Source organism: Rhipicephalus sanguineus, chromosome 1 (genome assembly GCF_013339695.2).
Source record: "Rhipicephalus sanguineus isolate Rsan-2018 chromosome 1, BIME_Rsan_1.4, whole genome shotgun sequence".
Classification (NCBI taxonomy): Eukaryota; Metazoa; Arthropoda; class Arachnida; order Ixodida; family Ixodidae; genus Rhipicephalus; species Rhipicephalus sanguineus.
In genome coordinates, this window is record NC_051176.1 from 156,165,229 (window position 1) to 156,187,806 (window position 22,578).

General features: G+C 42.1%; 1 protein-coding gene across 4 annotated transcripts in view; it reads left to right on the forward strand.

Annotated features, from left to right (window-relative positions):
* The window catches only part of LOC119400763 (spectrin alpha chain), a 94,704-nt gene that overhangs the window by 71,487 nt on the left and 639 nt on the right, over window positions 1-22,578 (forward strand). For all 4 annotated transcript variants that reach the window (XM_037667728.2, XM_049417318.1, XM_049417321.1 and 1 more), the window contains 13 exons: window positions 22-250; window positions 750-896; window positions 8,208-8,466; window positions 9,074-9,150; window positions 12,738-12,874; window positions 13,777-13,849; window positions 13,953-14,249; window positions 14,776-14,888; window positions 14,986-15,003; window positions 15,676-15,730; window positions 15,911-16,107; window positions 16,362-16,415; window positions 20,129-20,423. In XM_037667728.2, coding sequence (XP_037523656.1) covers window positions 22-250; window positions 750-896; window positions 8,208-8,466; window positions 9,074-9,150; window positions 12,738-12,874; window positions 13,777-13,849; window positions 13,953-14,249; window positions 14,776-14,888; window positions 14,986-15,003; window positions 15,676-15,730; window positions 15,911-16,107; window positions 16,362-16,415; window positions 20,129-20,423 — 1,951 coding nt within the window. The remainder of the gene's footprint in view (window positions 1-21; window positions 251-749; window positions 897-8,207; window positions 8,467-9,073; window positions 9,151-12,737; window positions 12,875-13,776; window positions 13,850-13,952; window positions 14,250-14,775; window positions 14,889-14,985; window positions 15,004-15,675; window positions 15,731-15,910; window positions 16,108-16,361; window positions 16,416-20,128; window positions 20,424-22,578) is intronic.

The following is a 22,578-nucleotide window of genomic DNA, read 5'->3' on the forward strand; positions in this document are numbered from 1 at the left end:
TTTCTTTTTTTTGTTTTTCAGGGAAAAGAAGCTGTTGGTGGGCTCGGATGACTATGGCAGAGACCTGACTGGTGTGCAAAACCTGAGGAAAAAGCACAAACGCTTAGATTCTGAGCTTGGCGCCCATGAGCCAGCTATTCAGGCTGTCCAGGAAGCTGGCCACAAACTTATGGCAGAGTCTAACTTGGGCGTGCCTGAGATTGAACAGCGTTTGCAGGCCCTGGAGCTCTCATGGCGGGAATTGAAGCAGGTTTGTAGGCATTTAGTACCATCAAGACTAAAGATGTCAGGCTCTAACATTTGAGGGTACCTCAGTTTAACGCCTTGAGGGTCAATTTATTTTATTGCAGATTTAACATTTTCAGAGTGACTCATTTCGAAAATAAATTACCGTAATTTTTTTAGGGACCATAAAGGGACAAAATAATTTGAAAATTAAGATGAAAAGAGAAACGTAAAATATGCAAGATATTCCACCATTAAACTATCGGGGTATTTTTTGTGTGTAGAAACACTCTAGATGTCTGATTCGCATCTAACTTTTTGATGCTTATGAATTGGGCAGAATGCATTATCACCATTTCCTTGAGTGCTGTGTTTGTAGTTTGTAATCAAGGTAGAATAATTTTGTAGATTCAAGAGAATGTGAGCCATCTGTTTGTGTTATTTGTAGGTTGCATCTTGCATTGTAGCATTTATAGGCATCAATGGCATGCCAAATGACACAATTCTTTTCCTTTTGACAATAGATGGCCGGGGATCGTGGCCACAAACTGGACGAGTCTCTGGTGTATCAGCAGTTCCTTGCTAAGGTAGAAGAGGAGGAGGCATGGATTACTGAAAAACAGCAGCTCCTGTCTGTAGAAGACTGTGGAGACACCATGGCTGCTGTACAGGTCAGTGGGCACTAGTGGACTGGATAAGTCAGGAAAATTGCGCTCAATAAATGGCGACTACATTATTTTTTAGATGCAGGATTTTTGTGAAAGGTGGCATAATTGTAGGATTTGAGCTTGATTACTTAAGGCAGCAGGCATTACTTGCTTGAGAAATCAAAGTACTTAAATGACCAATTAACAATATTCACTAATCAACATTATAATTGCACATATTGCAATTTCTGAATTTTAGCCAGTGAGTTCTCAAGTCATACTTGATTGTCAAATTCTTCGTTTGACACTAGTTTAATGATGATCATTCCAAAAGTGTGCAATAGAATACATTGGTGTTTCAGTTACTTTACTGCATCGGGTCACAAACTGGCGGTTTGTTTTTAAAAGTACCTAAGTAAAACAGTACGTTTTTAACACTTTGAATGCCCATATGCCGTTAGAACCAGCACAATCTGCAGAATTTGTTCTAAAAGGGTATGCTTGGCAAGCTCATTGTATTGGTATAGCGCAGCTCAGTTTGAGCATAAAGAAAAGATGCTTCAGCGAAGAAGGAAACACAGGCAACAGGATGAGCGCTAAACTTCCAACTTTTGTTTATTGCATGACCCTACAGCACATTATATGGCTCACCTCACAGCACACGTGACGCCGCTACCTGACCAAAAAACCAAACATGTGACCATCAATGACCGCCTACGCGAACATTGTTGCAATGTAAAAAACAAGGATTCCTCAGGCAGTTTCCTGGCTATGCATTGTAAGACGTATGCATGCACTCCATTGTTTGACCGTTGTGTCATTTTGGGCCGCAGTCGTAATCAGGCGACACGTGAGATCATCGAGGCGAATTCTATTGCGAAATGTGTGAAGCTGTGTGTGAGTATGCCATCTATAGCCTTATCTGAAAAAGAGATCGATTTTCTTGAGCATGTGCAGTGAGGTATAGTTAATGTGATATTTGAGTAAACTGCGTTTTCTGGTCACGTGTGCTGCGCCACATGTTTGGCTTTTTGGTCAGGTAGCGGTATCACGTGTGCTGTGAGGTGAGCCATATAATGTGCTCTAGGGTCATGCAATAAACAAAAAGTTGGAAGTTTAGCGCTCATCCTGTTGCCTGTGTTTCCTTCTTCGCTGAAGCCTCTTTTCTTTATGCTCAAACTGAGCTACGCTATACCAATACGATGTCATAATGCACCAACTTGCCCATTCAGCAGTACTTGGCAAGCTCATTGGCTACGTTTCATAAATTGCAATATGTGCTCTAATGTAGTTGAGTTAAGAAAAACTCATTAGGAAACATTTATGTATTTTGGCTTTTCATGCATGTAATGTTCAGCACTTTAGGTAATGGAGCTCAAACATGACAAATATGCTTTTGGTCACAGACAATATTTTTAATTCTGGATACAGCATAGACCGCTTATAACGTAAGTCGCCGGAGTCGCGAATATCCGCACTATAAGCGGTACCGCACTATAACCAAAACAACATTTTTGAAAGGTTGCACGTGTACAAAACACGACCAACAGGCAGGCGCGCGATTCCGACTATCGCGGCATGCGACTGGGGCGTAAGTTTGCATCTGCTTACATTTGAAAATGTTGAACTGTTAGCGTCCGCGGACCTGCGGTGCCGACATAGCGAACGCGGAAAAAATGCGCCGTCACGGGAAGTCGCCGCGGTAACACACTGCGCGTCCGCGATGTCGAAAACGGTGGCGACCACAAACCACCACTCGAGTGTTTCACACGCACGCCCGTGTTTTCGTAAAAGATGTAAGTCACCCCTTCTAAATGCAACAATTGCAAAATGTTTCATTGACTCGGCACCAAACCGCAACTTCTGTAGTCCGCGGCCGCCGACATGGCAGCTAGCGCTCGTTAGGCCTAGCGTGCGCATTGCAACTTGTCATGCCACCGCGAGAAGCTTGCCCTAGGCAACACGGAGATCGGGAGTAGAAGAGATCGCACTCGCGAGCTAAACCAAGGGCATCACGCGTGAAATGAAGTTTCGGTTCGCGATCGGGAGAACAGCCGCGGCAACTATCCTGAAAAAGTCTTTCAAGCTTGTAAGTCCGCCTGTTGGTGGCAAAGGCGAAAGCTCAATCGCATCTCAAAGCATTGTTACTCGCGGGGAAATCGAGGTTGCACGCGCGATATCTGCGCTCTACGACGAAGCAACGACGAAGCGCGCATGTCAAGCGGCCGAAGGGGGCAAAGGCTTCTCCGTTGGCCGCGCAACCGCTCCCCCTCCTCACACCACGCACCTGCGCCGGGCTGCTGTCCCCCACAGCCATCCCTTTTTTTTTTTCTCCCCCCGCTCCTTGTTCGTTCGTTCCGCGTCCCCTCCTCCTTTGTAATGCCGTCGCCGCTCTCTCCCCCGCCGGCGCATCTCCGCTGAGAAGCACGCTCGCACCCTCGCATCTCTGAGAATGTTCCGGCAGCCGCATTATAACCGGTCTTTCATCTCGGGGGTCTGCACAATAAGCGGTATGGGTATACATGGAGTTCTATGGGAGAGTAAACGGGAGTCAGAAAAAACCGCATTATAGCCGGTACTGCACTGTAAGCGGTTACGTTATAAGTGGTCTGAGCTGTAGTATTAAAAAAAAATGTCCCACACATACTACCGACATAATCTTGGCGAAGCTGCAGGGCTGGTGATTGCCTCATTCTCATATTAGCCGCCTTTAAGGGGGTATAGTAGGTCAACTTGACCAAAAACTCATTTTTTAAATTTCATTACTAAAAAAAATACACTGTGCAGAACGAAACCACACAGTGGCAAGTATGCAGGAGCGCTCCCAGCCATTTAAAAATGGCACCAAAAACTGCTTCCTGATGGATGTGAGGATTTATTTACATGTTTTGCATCATTTTTCTGCATGTATGTATTTTTTAAGTAATAAATAAGGCTAGATCATTTAAGCATATTTAATTTCTGCTATTCTCACAAGTTTTGATTTCAAGTTTTGCCTCCAGGAATGCTGTAGTCATTGGTTTTTGTTGTCAACTTGGCACTTATGTGTTTTTAACTGAAAGTTGCGTTTCGCTCAAGATCACTTTTTTTTTAAGTTTTTGAAACTTGATGTACCTTTTCTGGGAAGCTATCCAACCAGTTACGTTGAAATTTTCTCAGATTATACTAAAGTACCTTCCACATAGTCTGAACCTAAAACTGAAAAGCTGTGCAAGTTATAATTTAGAAGGAAAAGATTAATTGGAAAGTCTCTTTTATTTTACATGACAAGTGAGGGCAATATTTTTTTTTCCTGTGAAATAAGTGCCAGAAGCCATTTTTTTAGGTAGGGATTAGAGCCACTATCATGGAATTAGCTTGCAAAGTTTCACAGTCATGCTGTTTTTTATTTCTGAGAAAAAAATGCATCTAATTTTACATTTCGGCATAAAATTTGGTTCTCAAATACAAAAAAAAAAGTAAGGAAGGCTGCAGTGATAGGAATTGTTCAACGTGAAAGGCGAAGGCATTATTATTCAACACACAAAATTTTACAATTAAAAAACATAGAACAGTGTTGATATAATGCTGAAACCAAGATGACCCATTTACCCTACCATACCCTCTTAAATGGCACCTAAGCTACAGATACCTCATAGTAACTAATACAATGCAAGTCCCAGTATGTCATCCCCAAGATGGTTCAGCACTCCACAGGCAGCAGCTAATATCAAAGGCTGTGCTGAGAAACTACTACAGTTGAATGCCTCATTAACGAAAGCCCGCAAGAGCGAAATTCTCGCGGCAACGAAGAAATCTGGCATCCCCGGCAAACATCCATAGAGTTCGATGCATTTGCCCCTTCTTGACAAAGAGATTTTAAAAAGAACTCCCGCAATAACAAAAACTTCAGCTAGTGATCCGCAACATTTTTTTCAATCCATGAGCTATTTGGGAACCCAGAAGTTCATTCGACAAGTCGAGCGCATATGTTTTCGCCAACAAGCATCGATGTGACCATTGCTGTTTTTATTCGGTCGGATGATGATGATAGCCACAAGACTTTTTTTAACAGCGACGCTGTTCTTAGTCGAGGCTTTCAGGTCGGCCGTTGTGGTAGTGCTGACCACGTGGCCTCGCAGTGTAGCGAGAGTGAGGCTCGGTAGGAAGGGGAGAGCTGCGTGTGCTGCGAGAGGCGAGGGCGGAGAATGTCAAGGGGTGAACCTTCGAGAAACACGCCAAGATGGGGTGACGGTGAGGAGCAGTGGAGTGTAGTATAGCTTGTCAGTGTCAGTATTAAGGAGTTTGCACTTTCAGGACGGCAAGCATTTCTCATTCTTCCGATGAAGAAGCCACCTGATATGAGCGTTAGCGAGAGCTGATGGGAGAACGGGCATGTCGTCGCCGAGCCAACCGTGATGTTCGCGCAAGAGAGGCCAAAACTAAGCACCAACGAACGGAAGACTTGAAAAACATAGAAGTACAATATACTCTGATGGGGGACGGGCATAAGCTTCGCTGTTTCGACAGTGTTCGTGAAGTGGAGCTGGCTGTATTTTTTTTTCTACCTGAGAACAGCTTTTTGCTAATGTCTCTGTTAGCAAAAAACTGTTCTCAGCGTCGGCACATGACGTCGACACATGACGTTTCAAGTGACGACACCCACTAAAGTGATGTCATGCCGACAGACATTCTGTAGACTGCCTGACTGCTTGCTGTTTCGTGTTTCTCTGTGTGCACGCTGAGATCTCCCACGCTTTGCTTACGTGCAGTGTTGTTTGGCCTTTCCGAAAGATGCCTCCTCCTATTAATACGCCTAAGTTTTAGACGTTTCATGAGAAATCTAGGATCATCGCCAAAGCTGTGAAAGGCAGAAAAATGGCGGGCATTGCAGCCCGTGAAGCTCGCTGTCTAGAATTCTCAGATCGAAAGACAGCATAATTTTGGTCGTGCGAATTGGCGTGCGTACAACCTTTGTCCGTAAAGTTCCGAGACAGGGTCCATTAAAAAAAATGCGTTTAACATTGAAATCATTTGTGCAGCACCCCTTCGAAGTAGTCTCCCTTGCAGTCTATACACAGCTTCCAACGCTTCTTGAGGTCTTGGAAACAATTGGAAAATGCTTCTTTTCTCAGAGCTGTCAGGTCCTCTGTCATGGCGTCTTGAATGGCCTCCACGCTCCCCATCCAGCGACATTTTAGGGCTCTTCATGAGAATTGAAACTTGAGCTAGTTGGTACGGATTCATCATGATTTAAGTAGCGCACTGACGGACGAGGACAGAGAAAAAGAAGGTGCACAACACGGGCGCTCACGGGTACAACACGGGTGCACAACACGGTTGCACAACTAGGGCTCTCTTCACGTGAGAAAACGGGAAAAAATCGCATGGGGAGAGGTCAGGCGAGTATGGCGGATGGGGAAGTACAGCAGTGCTGTGCTTGGCGAGAAATTTTGTCATGCTGAGAGCAGTGTGCGGCCTTGCGTTATCGTGGAGAAGGCTCCATCGTCCAGGTGTCCATAAGTCAGGGTGACGGCATTGCAGTGCATCACACGTGTTGGAGCATGCGGATATAAAACTCCTGATTCACCGTCTGCCCTTGTGGGACGAACTCATGGTGTATGACACCTCTGGCATCGAAAAAAACTATCAGCATCGTCTTTGTTTTGGTCTTCTGTCGCCGCACCTTTCTCGACGCCGGAGAGCTTGTGGACGGCCATTCGGCACTCTGAATCTTTGTTTGAGGATCGTATTGAAAACACCATGTTTCGTCTTCAGCAATCATGCTGTCGACGAATGCAACATCCTTCTCTGCCTTGGAGAGCAAATGAGCGCTCACTGATGGCCGCGTGTCCGTCTGGTCCTGTGTGAGGGAGTACAAGTCTGGCATTCAGCTTTCGTTTCCCCAAGTTCTCACGCAAAATTTAGTGGCATGTTGTCTTACTAATGTCGAGAGCATCCGATAGCATGCGGACTGTAACGGCGCGGTCTTGCTGTACGATCTCCCTGATCCGAGCCACGTTGTTTTCATTCCATGAGGTTGCAGGGCCCCCTGCCTTGTGTAGTCTTCCACCGACGTTCTCCCCGAAACGAACCTCTTGTGCCACTCGAAAACTCGCACACGAAATAATGTCTTGTTCCTGTAAGCGTCACAAAGGAGCTCATACATTTGTGTGGCTGTCTTGCCAAGCTTTACACAGAATTTTATGTTTACACACTGTTTGAGGTGGACACCCATCTCTCCATTTTAACTCTCAGTAAAATACGCAGACTAGTGACAACGTATTTTTCTACATGTAGTGCCATCTAGTGGCTGCCACAGCAATTAACATAAATAGCTCAGGTCCCGAAAAGATGGCGCTACACATACGCACCAAGATTTGTTTTGGGGAATCATTTCTAGAGAAAGTAAATCAGTCTCGAAACTTTACGGACAAAGGTTGTATTTTTCTGTTTTCGTGACAACGAAATTCTCACGAGAACGAAGAAAAATAGCTTCCCTGGCAATATTGTTTTTGAGGGGTTCGACTGTAAAGTGGTTTTGGTCAGTTTCAGTGTCGAAATTATTTGCTTTTTCTAGCCTTTCGTAATGCATCTGCTCATATTTGTAAACGCGAAATTTTGTACAGAGGCTACTCCATATCTTCGCTACATGAAAATGAGCAAAAACAGAATTTACTGCCATATGTACTACTTATTTTACAAATTTTGTTTCAGATGCTGAAGTCGGTAATCTAATGCCGGCATCCCTAAATGAACGATTCAAAAAGACTGCTCATTTCAAAACCCTGTGTCACATTGTACCTACATTGTACTAAGGTAGCATTTACATGAATGCATAAGAATCTTATATTAATTTACAGTATTGCATATTTTTCATACACCACCACATAGATAAATGCACGTGTTGCTGTTCAGCAAGTAAACGCTACCTAGTTTCCCATTTGAAAGCCCTCACTTTTGAAAGAAACTGCATGCAGCCTGTTTCTTCAACTGCCATGTTTGTTTTGATGTCCCACAGTTCAGCAGTGGCCGTCATCATTTGCTTCGTCCATTGTTAATACCTCGGTTAAGCTAATGCATTCGCATAGTTCTCAATATAGGTAAGGCACTTCCTTTTGCTTGTTCTTGGAAGTGCATGTTCATGTTCATGTACTTGCAGCTAAAGATTGAAGATGGGCACACCACTTTTATGTGATTTAGTTTAACTGCAGCTTTGCATAGTTAGACCAGCATGGTTGCTTTTGCTGTTGAAGCAAAATAATTGTTTTCATAGTGGCTTTTCTACCGGCTCTTCATAATAGCTTCTATAAAGTGGCGTCACAACATGGTGTTCTCTTGCGTGTTTTGTTGCAGGGATTGCTGAAGAAGCATGAGGCATTTGAGGCAGACTTTGCTGTTCACCGAGAGAGATGCGGAGACACGGTGGCAGCTGGCCAAGGCCTTGTTCAGGAGGGAAATCACCACAAAGAGAGCATCCAGCAGCGGCTGGACCAGCTAGTGCAAAGGCTCGATGCCTTGGAGGCAAGTGCTGCTCGTCGTCGAGCCAAGCTCCAGGACAATTCAGCCTACCTTCAATTCATGTGGAAGGCTGATGTCGTTGAGAGCTGGATTGGTAAGCAATGGCCATTTTGCATCGTGTTTCTTTGTGACACTCTACAGTGAAACAGTGTTTTAAAATGTTTCATGTAACCAAAACTTTGTTAGAGCTTTCGTTTTCTAGCAGTGCAAACAATTTATGTGTTAAATGCTATTGTTAATATCTTATGCTTTAGGCTCTTTAGCACTCTGCAAGGAAGGTTGTAGTCAGAGGTGTATAAACATAGGGGACTTTGAAACAGTTAAATCTTTAGGCAAGTGAAAACTTTTAACTCTTTGTAGCTTATTATGCATTCTGAAATGGGAGTGTCAGCAGGGATTCGTGCCAGAGTGCTACATTGTTCCCCGCATTGAGTACCAGTCTGACAGCTGGACAGAAATGTGTACTGTCACTGTCATTTTATAGCAAGAACAATATTCCACAAAAAGCTGCATCACTCTTGAGCACAGCTTTGCTATGCGATTTGTGTCTCTGAATGCAAAATTAGCTATTCAGAGTGACAGGTTTGTGTATCAATATCTCAGGAGATTTATGAGGTACTATTTTCCTACCAAAGACATTTAAAATTTCTGCAAAATGTTTCAAGCCACAATTTAACTAGTATGTTCTTCAACTTTCCCAGCTGACAAAGAAGCCCACGTGCGCTCTGAAGACTTTGGTCGGGACCTCTCATCTGTGCAAACATTGCTTACAAAACAGGTATGCTACCCACTTGCAGTAGCCGCATGTATAATAACCTTGTTATTGTTGATAATGAACTGCAACTGTCAATGCAGCATTAGTGTCCCCAGTTAGAGAAAAATGTGCTGTTGTTCAGTAGTATAACACTTTAGAACACACACCAGCACTTTTTATGTCGTGCAGACTGAAAAAAAGTTGTAGGGGAAGACATCGAGCATGTGCTCAAGCATGAGCATTCTGGCACTATTCCTTTATAATGTCAAGTGCACTCATGGCAGAGATACTTTTTCTGTTCTAAAGCTGGACATGTTACACTGTTTGTGGTGCTGGATCACCACTTTTTCAAAAGAAAAAAAAAAGCATGCCATAGCTGCAGGAATTAATGACTAGCTAAGCAATTTTGTGCCATAGTTTGCTTGCATGGGGGTGGTAAAGCAGTGCCAAAACTGAAATAGGCCTCGTATTGCACCCAAGCAGCTACAACACGCTGAGCAGCCACAGAAGATTTGTGTTCAAACTGGTTTCAGAGGAAAGTGACACCTGGGTGGTATTGCCTGGGAATTGTTAACCTCACTCTGTTTATTGGGTGTCACTGCATTAGTCTACAGCACCCCCTCTCAGTTGCAAGTATGATAAATAATGGTGGACACAGAATAGTTTATGCCAGCGGGGCCGATAGATGAAGGTGTTCAGCTGGCTAAGTCACACTTGGTCTAGAGGCCGACACGTTTAAAGGACGTTTCAAGTTGTTGCTATTAATTCCCATCGAAATCATTGTTTGTCTTATATGTGGGCATTTGTTTCACTTGCAGTAGTGGAACTATGCATTGTAAAAAGTAGATGTGAAAGCTTCAAATGTGCTGCGTGCTGCTTGCGAGGAATTCCATAACAATGCACGAGTCATGTTTGAGTCTAAGGACAAGTGGTTCATAGTAGGGATGGGCGAATAGTAAATTTGAGGTTCAAAGCAAATCCGAAGCGAATAGTGATTTGGTAGAATAATTTCGAATCGAATAGTATTTACTGCATATTATTAAGAAAAATGAGCTTTTTTGTCATGACCCTTGCACGATATTTGAAAGGATTCGAGCTAGGTATGAGTGAATGTCACTTTTTTGGTTTGAAATGAAGTGGAAGCAGCCTTGAATAGTATTAAGATTTGAATAGCAGTAGGGTGCAAGTTATAAGTGGTGCAATACGTTACAATTTAAAAATTACTATACTTAGCGCATATTAGCCCATATAACACGCTTTTAAACTTAAAAAAATATATGCATTTCACCTTTAAGTGTGGCTTCGCGGCAGTGCAGATTTCCCCTGGATGGGTTGTTTCATGGCACAGCAACCAGACGCTGCAGTGAAGCCACCTTTACAGGGGGTCATGTGCGGTCAAATGTATACATATATTCGTTCATTTCGAATACTTCGAAATTTCGAATAATCTAAATTCGTATCGAAGCGAATTCGAATACTTTAATATTCGTTCGAATATTCCGGCGTTTCGGATATTCGAAACGCCCGAATATTCGCCCATCCCTAGTTCATAGCCATTTCAAGAATTTGTACTGTTACAATAATATAACCCCTTTTGTACTGCTTTTCGACTTCTCTGTATCAGCTGCATTCATGGGGAAGCATCAAACCTGTGAATTTACAAAATTGTTGCCAATGGCAGAAAATGTTTGCTTACGAAGCATTTATAGACAAATTATTGGAAGAACACCTGCAGCATGCAAAGGAACTAGTATCTAGCCAAACGAGGAAGGAACAGTATTCCTAGTGCCATACCATGTGGTTCACACCTTGTGCAGTAATTCCTCTAGTATACACTGTTGCTGCGCCAGAGTAGCCAGAGCATGGGGTAGGGAAATAAATTCCATGCGCCAGCACATGCCGAAGCATCTGATCAAAATTTCAATTTACGTTTATTTATTTATTTATTTGGAATATGGAATATATTGGGGCAATATATTCCAGGAAAAGTAGTGGATGAGATCAAGAGTTTAGAACACAGGTATTGAAATGATTTGTACTTCACTGTACTACTAGAAAATGGAACGGAGCAGTTGCTTTTCTTCATTCTGCAAAGTTGGTTTTATAACTAATGTAAAGAAGTCTTTAAGAATGCTGCAGGTGTTGACTCCCTTAATGCTTTATTTTTCTGACCAAAAGGGTCCCCTTCCCCCCCCCCCCCCCCCCCCCCCCAGTTTTATGGCATATATTTAACGAATGTCGTTGAAGCTTTATGCATCTAAACTTCATTTTATCTCATTACTAAGGAGTGTGCATGTGTTTTTCACTTTCACGAATTGCACAGGAGGGGGAACCAAAAAAGGCCTTTTTTTTTTTTTACCTTGCATCATAATCAATTGTTTGTGCCAAGCAGCATTTGGTCATTTCAAGAATGTGCTCTTCTTGCGCTTGCATAGTGCTGTCATCGATGTTGTAAAGGACAAGGATACTAAGTGCTGCCTTAAGCAGCAAAAAAGTGCTGTAATTTTTACAGTAAAATATAAAAAAAGCAATAAAGGTGGCTTTTGGATGCTAACACCATGCAGCCATCTATGCAGCGCTAGGAAAACTAAGTGGACGCACTCCATTATTCCAAATGTCTTCGAGAATGGGGATATTGCCGCAAATGAAGGGAACTCTGCTCATCCAAAGCTTACGTATCACCTTTGCGGCGACTTGAGAATGACACTCAAAGAACATCAATTTTAAGTCGTCACATAAGCCGAACACACTTGTGTAAAGTAACAGGCCCCCTTACTGAAGTCACTCACAAAATCGCCGTCTTACCCATTTTTGAGGTCATAGCAAATTTCAGCATGATTACATTGGCAGCATGGCAGACATTACTCCAAATTGGTGCAGCAGTACATTGTGTAAATGTTTCACTCTTTGGGGTGTATCGTGTGCCCAATTTTTTTTTTACTCTACACACAGTGTTTTCCTATAAAGAACATTCTTTCATGTAGATGTGCACATGTCATTTGTCACCGGAAAGTAGTGGGTGCACAGCATTAAGGAAGGAAAGGTACACGAGACAGCTATTGCTGTTTGGGGATAAACCCTAGAGGTAAACTCTTTTCTTCGAGTGTACAGCTTCTAGCATAGTTAGAATGATAAAAGGTAGAGAATGCTACAAGGGCATGGCAGTGGGGCAGCTTTTGATTGCCACAAGTAACTCTGTGCAAATTTGTTGGAAAAAGAAAAACAGTAGAAAATGTTTCTGCAGAAACACCCATTTCCAGACATATTCAATACCTTTCATACAAGCTAATGTCAAGTTTTTTTTCTATTTGCATTTTTTATAAAGTATTTTAAGATATAATTATGAGTTAGTGTGTTAAAATGAATTAGTTTAGACCTGGCTCTCACAGCAGTATTTAAAATATCATGGCATGTTACCACAGTGATGTCAAGAACACTTTTTTAAGCGTGTGGGACTACTCATTCTGGAACAGTAGTGTGTGTATGTGTGTGTGTACACACATACACACACAGACATATAATAAGCAAGTTTCACTTGGCTGTTGCAGTAATCATGTGTACACTGTGTTTTCACTACAAAAATTCAAAATTCGGTTCTCTCTCTCTCTTAGGAAACCTTTGATGCTGGCTTGGGAGCCTTTGAACAAGAAGGCATTCAGAGTATAACACAGCTCAAAGACCAACTTGTTGCTGCAAATCATGATCAGACAGCAGCCATAATGAGGAGACATGATGATGTTCTTACCCGGTAGGTTTTGGAACAAAAAAAATGGAAGGGATACAATTGTTCAGTGATATTTAACACCTTTATGCAAGTGTGTTGCCTTTGTATCCTTATCTCCTCCCATGAATAGAGCCCCATTCGTGTATGATACGCATTTGAGTACTCTAAGCAGTTCACCATCTCTGTTGTTTGCATATAACAGCATACTTTAGTTTAAGCGTTTATTGGTTGGGTAAGGCAAAATGGTTAGGTGAGGCAGTTTTTATAATTGATACCATTGTAAAGTTGTATCAGTTCTAGCTCCTTAAGTAATGCTCAATAAATTGTACATACTATAAAAATTGCCAGAATATAAATAGTCCGCTGACTTTTAGGTTAATACACAGTAGAATGTCATGAATTCAGAATTCATAGGACTGGGAAAAGGGGGTAAATTAACACAGTCTTGTGTTATCAAGGGTATTAAGAGACCAGTAAGCGAATGCTTCACTGCATCAATGCTCCTTGAGTTAGTCAATAAATCTGCAAATTGCAGTTCTTGTCATTGCGTGACTGATTAGTGCTTACAGTGAGAGACCATCATGACATCCTTTGCAATGTGACCATGGCAAAAGGCCCCTGTCTTTATCTGTACACTGCCTTTCACTACCATGCTCGCATCCAAGCTATTTTTCTAGCAGTTAGCTGGACGACAACGCAATGCTGCGATTAAATTGGCCAGCGGGCTTAATACCAATACTATATGGCCTGCAGTAGAATCCCTCATCATCAGCAACTTCTGTCATGTTTATGCAATTGTGCACGCATTTCACTGAAAAGTCTGCAGAGGAGTGTGTATTGATGTTTCTTTCTGTCATGATGAAGAGCACCATTATTCAATGCCACCTTTAGTACATGTGGAGTAACCATGCAACTCAAATTTTCAGCTGGAATAATTTACTGGCAGCTTCAAATGCCCGTAAACTTCGTCTCCTGCACATGTTGGATCAGTTCAAGCAAGTGAGTTCATCTGTACTGTGCTTGTTTTGTTTCTGGGCAGCCATGAAGTATTTTTGCTTAATGTCCAACATGCTTTTCTTCACCCACCTCCCTCCCCATGCAGATTGAAGACCTCTTCCTCACATTTGCCAAGAAAGCATCTGCCTTCAATAGCTGGTTTGAGAATGCCGAGGAAGACTTGACTGACCCTGTGCGGTGCAACTCTGTGGAAGAAATTCGTGCCTTGCGAGAGGCTCACGCACAGTTTCAGAACTCCTTGGGCTCAGCACAGGCAGATTTTGAAGCCCTCGCTGCGCTGGACCGACAAATAAAAAGCTTCAATGTTGGACCAAACCCTTACACATGGTTCACCATGGAGGCCTTGGAAGATACATGGCGCAACCTGCAAAAAATAATCAAGGTGCAGTTTAAGTGTGTCTCACAATTTTTCCATACTTTCCAACCCAAAGCTTCTGTTGGTGCTGTAATAAGGATGCAAAAACTGAAAAATGCCCATTTGTCATTTGTTCTGAACGTGATGATGCATTCTGTCTCAGTACTTGGATGCATACTTGAGTAGTGTTATGTATGTCATTGAAGTTATCAAGGTTCAGCTGTCCATGCTGACCAAGCTAAATTACTGTTAAAGGCGCTATAAAGAGAAGCACTAAGTTGGTTTAGGGCGAGAAATTCACACTGAGAAATTTATTGTTGCTAATTTTGCTGTAATAAATTCACCTGTAAATGCAAAACTAAAGGTCAGATTCATTTTTTGATTTCACATCAGAACCTCAGCAACTGAATGTCAGCACCTGAAATGTACAGATGGTGGCTGGGACTTTTAGTTGGAATTTTAGAGCAAACTGAAACTTGCTTTACACTGAAACAAATAATGCTCACATTTGCTTGGTTCACGTTTGTGAGTGCTTATTTTTGATTCCATGCAGGAACGTGATATCGAGCTTTCCAAGGAAGCCCAGCGCCAGGAAGATAATGACCACCTTCGTAGAGAGTTCGCCAAGCATGCTAATGCATTACACCAGTGGTTGACAGACACACGGTAGGTATTTGTAAACAATTTATTTCAAAATGCTTTCATCCCATTGTAAGTCTCTAACATATGTACTTTCTCTTTTACATGGTCTGACAATACACAGGATGTGGCTGCTAGATGGGTAAGTTCGTTTCAAAATCACCATGTCAACATTGAGTGCTTTTTTTAGCTATGCAGTAATGTAGACATGTGATTCAATTTTGGGTGAAGGTCCTTGCATGGATTCAGAGTTATGGGCAGATTTAGTAAAGGTTCTCACTGCACAAGCAATGAATATATCTGCAGAAGCTTGCACTGCTTTGTTTCTGCTGGGTGTGATGGCATTTAAGTTTTAATCAACATATAAAAGCCACTTGCAGGTTGTTACAACATAGTAGGCATTTTTTAAAGTGCGCTTGTAGGATTTTAACTTAATAAGAATCATTGTGTGATAGTATATGTACCTTCCTTTGGCCAAGCTGTCCCACTAAACAGGATGAATGTTCCCTAGGATTTTTCTTTGATATTTCAATTTCAGCATTTGTTTTTCACTGACAAAGCTATCCTGCATTTATTTTTTAATATTTTAATACGCTGTGCAGCTATATTTGAATATGTGTGTGGCTTTCTTTTAAAAAAAAAGCACACATGTGTTCATTTTCATTATCTTGTGGATATAGTGTAGTTGAAATGTTATCAGTTTATTTTAATGAATTTTCCTTTCCCTATTAGTTTATTTTGTTTTTTCTACAAAACATTTCAAAACCCATTGAAAAAGCACTAAGACAGCGTACATTTGTACCACTTCTTGCAGGTCCTCAATGATGGAAGGATCTGGTTCACTGGAAGCACAACTGGAAGCAACAAAGGTAAGATATTGGGTATAAACTAGCAGATTAAAAGCTTCATAGCCAGTTCTTTGGTCAGGTAGCATATTAACAAAAAAAATTGTCCTTTTGGAACCCGTTCCAGTTGAAAAATATTTATTGACATGATCAGTAGGAACTGGTTATGGCAGTGCGCTGAACACTTTCCCTGGGCTCTTTCAGCGTAAAGCTGCTGAGGTTCGTGGAAAACGTGGTGACCTGAAGCGCATCGAGGACCTGGGGGCTCTGCTTGAGGAGCAGCTGATTCTCGACAACCGGTACACCGAGCATGGTACTGTCGGACTGGCCCAGCAGTGGGACCAGCTTGACCAGCTTGGAATGCGCATGCAGCACAACCTGGAGCAGCAAATACAAGCAAGGTGTGTGCAGTCATGCCCACTTGGTGGGAGGAATTATTTTGCTTAGCTTGCCGGGTGGCCGAACTGTTGTCAGAAAGCACTTGGGATATCAGAGCTTTTTTCTTCATGTCTGTCTTGCAAAGATTAGTCAAAGATTTAAATGAGGCAGAGTCATCGCAGTTTGATGCTCAAATGCGAAACATGCATTTCTCTAGTCTTTTATGCTTTCTTCTCATATGAACATTCCCTTTTTTTTCTCTTTCTTATTTGTTTAGAAACCAGAGTGGTGTCACAGAAGATGCCCTCAAGGAATTCAGCATGATGTTCAAGTAAGTAGCAGTGTTTTTTCACTGCTCCAATTTCTCTGTTGTCACGTAGTTCAGTATTACAGACATTTTGCACTGCCACGCACTTGACGCTGCTTGTCTTTGAGTACAGTATTACTACATTGAGATTTGTTTTATATTGGATCTTTTTTTTCATAGAAACAACAAACCACAATAGTTCTGCAAGGTTGCATAGTCTTGCCATGTGTAAAACTTCATTAACTGAAATACAGATTTCTTCTGCTACTGACAATTTAAAGTGTTAATTGCTTTGTGCTTGCTGATTTAGGCGCATGTTGAAGAAAACCCCTGGTGGCTAGAATTAATCAAAGCCTTCTACTATGGCTTCTCTCATAATGGCAGTCTGAAAACGCCAAGGCTCTTGTGTAGAAATCTCACAGGCGGGTAAAGACACTGCACCAGTGCATGGCAATTCGTCAGTTTCTGTAGCTCAACCCTTTTGTGCATATTCCCATAATAAGCTGTTTCGGTAGGGCAGAAATTTTGGTTCTGACAAAGCCTTTAATTAGCTGCAGGCAATAAGTGTATCTTCTTGTGAACTTTGGTAGTGTTTCTGGCACAAGCATAGACTGCACCAAGTGCATGTAGTTATTACTTCATCAGGCATACTCTAGTCTTAAACAGTTGACCTAATTCAGTGTTATCGGTTTTGGTTAGGAATGTTGCTTGCTAATAAAACTGAACACTAAGCCTTTTTTTAGTCTACTTGAGTGGAATTTTTGGCAAAGTAGTGAAAACATATCAACCTCTCAGCAATACAAATCTCAGTGGAGTCACTCAACCAGCAGCAATGGGAATGAAGTTTGAGGAGGTGAGGCATCTACAAAGTGTATGGAGAAAAAAAAAATGTTAGCATGGCATTTGTTTGACATGCAACCACTGAGCAGTTGATGTCACAGAACATGTAATGTCTCATCACTTTTTTTAACCCTTTATTGCCTGAATTATGAAAGCGCCGAAGAAAAAAATTTGTTTTTCATTTTTCAGCTATAAATAGCACCCTCAACTTAAATCAGCAGTTGTATTATCCAAAATGCAACGTTAATGCATATTTTTAGGTATGTCGCGAATTCGCGACAACCGGCACTTAAGCCAATAGTAGTAGCTCAATATGTTCAATGCAACGCAAGTATGACATCGCCGCATCAATGAAGCGGATCTCTTCAGGGCGACGTAACTTGGCATCGTCATTTTTGGTAAATGCAAGTTTGACATTATTTCCTCCTACCAATCACGTGACATCGTGTCGGCCACCCTGTGTGCCCTAGACTCCGCCGCCCGGTAAAGCCGACTTCTTGGGAGCCGACAGAATGACACGAAGGTGATGGCACCGAGAAATAGATCTAGCTCACCACGAGACAGAGCCAGTCCTTTGTTCGGATTTTTCTGCGTCGTAAACAGATTGCTCTGCTGAACGATGTGTTCCGCGAAGGTGTCATAAAAATTCCTTGAAAGATTCAATAGGAGCTCGGACAGTGTCACATTGAGGATGAGCTGTTTTGTAGTGTGGCACTTCCCGCTGTTCTTGACAGTCTTTTTTTTCCACCGCACTGCATGTTTTGGAGAGGCACTAGCTTGGCTGGTCTACCACATCTTCGTCTTCATCCTCACTGCTTGATGAAGACACTTGTGCTTGTGCATGAGGATTGACATCATCGTCTTCGCTGTCATTGAGACAGCTGTCGTCACTTTTATCTTCAGGTGGCAAGCGCATGCGAAGCCTTTTTTCCCCATAAAATGAGCGAAGTCCATCATGAACTTGTCATACCAGCAGTCATCACTGACTGACTCAAATGCCGGATGTCGCGAATTCGCGACATACCACAGAAGCGGGGATTGCGCAGGAAATAACGTACTTCAAAAGAACGTGACATGTGGTGTGCAACCTCTTGTATGGGTGCACATCGCAAAAATTTTATAGGAGATGGAACTTACGTTCTCGCGCAGAAAACAACGAAGAAGTGAGAGCTGTTGCACGTGCTTCGCGCTCTCCGGTAACTGATACACAACACTGGGTTCCAGCTTGCAATACCTTACATGCAATGGCGCTAGATGTCTCGTGCTGAAAGCTACGTTCGCCGCAAATACGTGACAGCCGCCGGTGAAGGCATCAACGCGTTTCGTCTGTTAATTAATCGGCGTTTTTCGGTATGTCGCGAATTCGCAACAACCGGCAGTAAAGGGTTAAGGAAGCAGAAAAATATTAATGTTTTGCAGCCTAACTGTGGCCCCTTCCTGATAAGAAGACAATATGATTGTTTAAATGAGACTTTTTGATGCAGTCCCCAACACTTAACTACGAAATGCAACTTTTTAATTAGATTGAATATTATCGAATTCAGATTTTCTGACCTCTTCATAGAATTAAAAGCAAAGGTTGTTTACATGCCAAAATAATGTTTAATATCTCAATAATTTCTATGTTTAATTTTGGAAGGCACTGTACAACAGTAGACTCGAGTTACAAATTTGTTGAGTACGGTAACAGTGTGTACCAGGTTTAGAAATGCTATTAACTAGTATGTAAAGTTCCATATAATTGAGCAACATACTTCAATATCTTAAGTGTTTAGCGCAGACTTATCAAGGCTGGGCAAGACGAAGGGGGACACGCACAGGCACTAACTTTCAACAAATGATTTATTTGAGCCCAAATCACGCACATTTATGCATTGAAAAAACCAATACTCAGGCATGCGCAGGTACAGTTGCATCGAGGAAAACTACAGTAGACTCTCATTAAACGGAAGCTCTGCAGGAAAATGTGTTCCATTTAACAGGAATTCCATTTACTGAGAGATGAACAGGGGTGCATAATTCATGTACGAAACCAATCATATCAGATTCAGTTGTTCCATTTAAGCGGCAGTTCCGTTTAACAGATTTCCGTTTACTGAGAGTCTACTGTAGTTCTTTGTCAAATAGTGATGGGGTACTAACGCAATGTCGACCAAGCCTATGAATAGTTGCTGATTCAATGATTAATCGAGTAGTTTTGTCAAAGTGTCTACTCACAATGAAGCACTCATCAAAAAGCGCAGGCCCTTTGACAAAATTGTGCGTAGGCACTTTGACGAAACTACTTGATTAATCATTGATTGGCAACTATTCATAGGCTTGGTCGAGATTGCGTTAGTACCCATTCACTATCTTTGACAAACGAAGAACTAGTTTTCCTCAATGCAACTGTACCTGCGCATGCCCGAGTATTGGTTTTTTCAATGTATAATTGTGTGTGATCTGGGTTCAAATAAATCATTTGTTGAAAGTTAGCACCTGTGTGTGTCCCCCTTCGTCTTGTCCAGTCTTGATAAGCCTGCTCTAAACACTTAAGATATGTCATACCAACAAGGCCAGAAGTCAGCCCTTGCTAAATATTTCAATACTTGAATATACAGAAGTCTGTGGCAGGTATGGCAAAAGTAGAGTGTGGTTTTGCATGATTGTCCTATTATTGTGGCCATTGCAATAGGCTAACTCCTCCCTGTAAAATACAGTGCATTTTCAATGACACGTGCAAAAGGAAAGCCTCTGAAAGACAGACTGCATGCTCTTCAGTTTTAGCACCTGTTTAAGCTTGGCATGCTTCTGGTTTAAATCAAAATTTCTTTGAAATATGTTGTGCAGCATTTTACAGGTACCCTTTGGTAGGCTGTCAAGGAGTACTTAATTTGACCCACATTGGACACGTGCAGGCACTTTGACAAAGACAAGAGCGGCCGGCTGAACCACGTGGAATTCAAGTCCTGCTTACGGGCATTGGGCTATGACCTGCCCATGGTAGAAGAGGGCCAGCCAGACCCCGAGTTTGAGGCCATTCTTGACCAGGTTGACCCCAACAGAGATGGACAAGTGTCTCTCCAGGAATACATGGCATTCATGATCTCACGAGAAACTGAGAACGTACGATCATCTGAGGAGATTGAGAATGCCTTCCGCGCCATCACCTCTGGCGAGCGGCCATATGTCACTGCCGATGAGCTCTATGCGGTGAGTTCAACTTGGACTACTTTCTGTCTCTGTGTTTGCCTTCCACCTAAAGCTGGAAGTTTACTGTTTATTAACTTTCACATTACCAAAGTCCCACAGATGACTGTTCCTTCTGTGCTACATGTTCATTTCCTGCACAGATGTAATGCAGGCAACAGATATTTCAAAATAAATTCTGTATTAAAACCACAATTAAAGTGAAATTTCTTTGGCAAACAATATTTCTACAGCCAACTAGTAGAGCAAAGGTGAATCAATTTAGTTCAGTTCAGTAAAGTATTCTTCCAAAAATCTACTGCATTAATTCCATGGAAAAATTTTTGTTCCTAGTAGAGAAATCAAAAGTGCATGGCTTAAATTTTCTTTTGTGAACTGGAACCCCAACACAGATACATCAGTGTGGTACTTTCAAATTTGAGAGTACTACATTGTGTTAGGGTCATTCTTGTGCATTAAAAATGATCAAAGCTGATTATGTAGCACCTTTAGTTTATGTTAAAATGCAATATATAACCCTTTTCTTATTGTTTAAATATTAGGTAGCTAGTCCCCAGAAGACACCGCAAAAATGTATGACATCATGGAGAGATAGTGCAGGAGCTTCAAAGTGGTGCTCCCAGCAGTCCTTTATTTTTGTTCCTTTCCTGGTGTACCATATCTCCAAACGAGCCTGGCCCTTCTTATTTCTCAGAACTGCAATTCAGCAATCCAGCTTATTCCTCCATAGTATCCAGTTACTCGGCCTCTCTGTACATATTCGCAAGTTAGCTTTCCTATTTCCATATTTTCACTGATTTATGCATTCAAATATTGATGTGTAGCAGAACCCCACCGATGCGTTTCTCATGGGACTAAGAAAATTGTAAGAGTCGGAAAATTGAAGTACTAAGAAGAGGAAAATATTGAAAAATCAAAGTAGTGGTGAACGAGGCGTTCTTCGAGGAAGCGGTTCAGCTTTGATCAAGGCGTTCGAGCACCTGCAGTGCTGTCACTCTTGTATATATCTTCACAATAAATCAAATGCCACTACACCCGATGAAGATGTTGACCACTGCACCTGGGTTGGTATCCTCAAGCGCTCATTTTCAGCAATACTCTCACTTTCGCAAGGTTATTGCTGGGTGCGTCACAGTCTCCAAGTGACAAGGTTCTTGGCTCATTGTCTTAGCATGTCTGGGACAGTGCCAGACTGCCATGGCCCATAGGCTGCTAAATGCCTAGTAAAAGTGAAAGCATCTTTGAATGTGATCATCCTAAAATACAACCCTTGCTTGACTTCCTCCTAAACTCCATCGATTGGGAACCGCAGCACAAAGAAGCACACGGACGGTGACAGATCAAGACTGGACGCAGCACTAACTAACAACTCGGTGTTTATTGCATGTGATTGCACAACACCGCGTGAAGGAAAAAGAGAGAAGGGTGGGGTGGAGGGAAGGGGCACACAAGGTAATCGAACCAGCAAATCAGACAGGCGGCTGACTTCAATACCATTTCTTTTTCCGATAAACAGATTAAACAGATTTGCGCTACTGTTCTGAATTATGCACTACCAACTAGCCCATCAGTCTGTCTTTTTTTTAAACTTCATCACTTGTGCACGCATTGGTGCACTCAAGTGCCTATTCATATTGCCCTCATCACAGCCAACCAACGTGAGGGCTACTTTTTCATATTTATCACTCTGATGTCATTTGCAGAATTCATTGGCATAACAATGTGGACGTAACATGGTGCAGTGATTAAGACAATGCAGATTCTTCGCCTTCACTCATGAGCTCACTTCATTTTAGCTTTTCTGTTTTGAGTGGCCATTGGCACATTCAGGAGCATATCCACTAGCCTGATTAGTTCGCCCATTATGATTTCAGTGTTGGCATAATTAACGGTGCAATGTGTATTTTATCCGCCGCTGAATAGTCTGGTTTTCTCTCCTTGCCAACAATATTTTCACATGCATGCATGAAAGGTCAGCCAGTGTTTTTCTTCTGGTCATTGCAAGCGCTCAAGGTACATGAATATGATGAAAGTGGATTCTGTGAAATCAAAACTGCAGAGTTCACAATGCATATATAATTGGGGAGTGTAAAAAGTTTTTGTAGTCGCAGAATTTGTAAAATCAAGCATTAAATATCAAAGTTGATTTACGCATGGC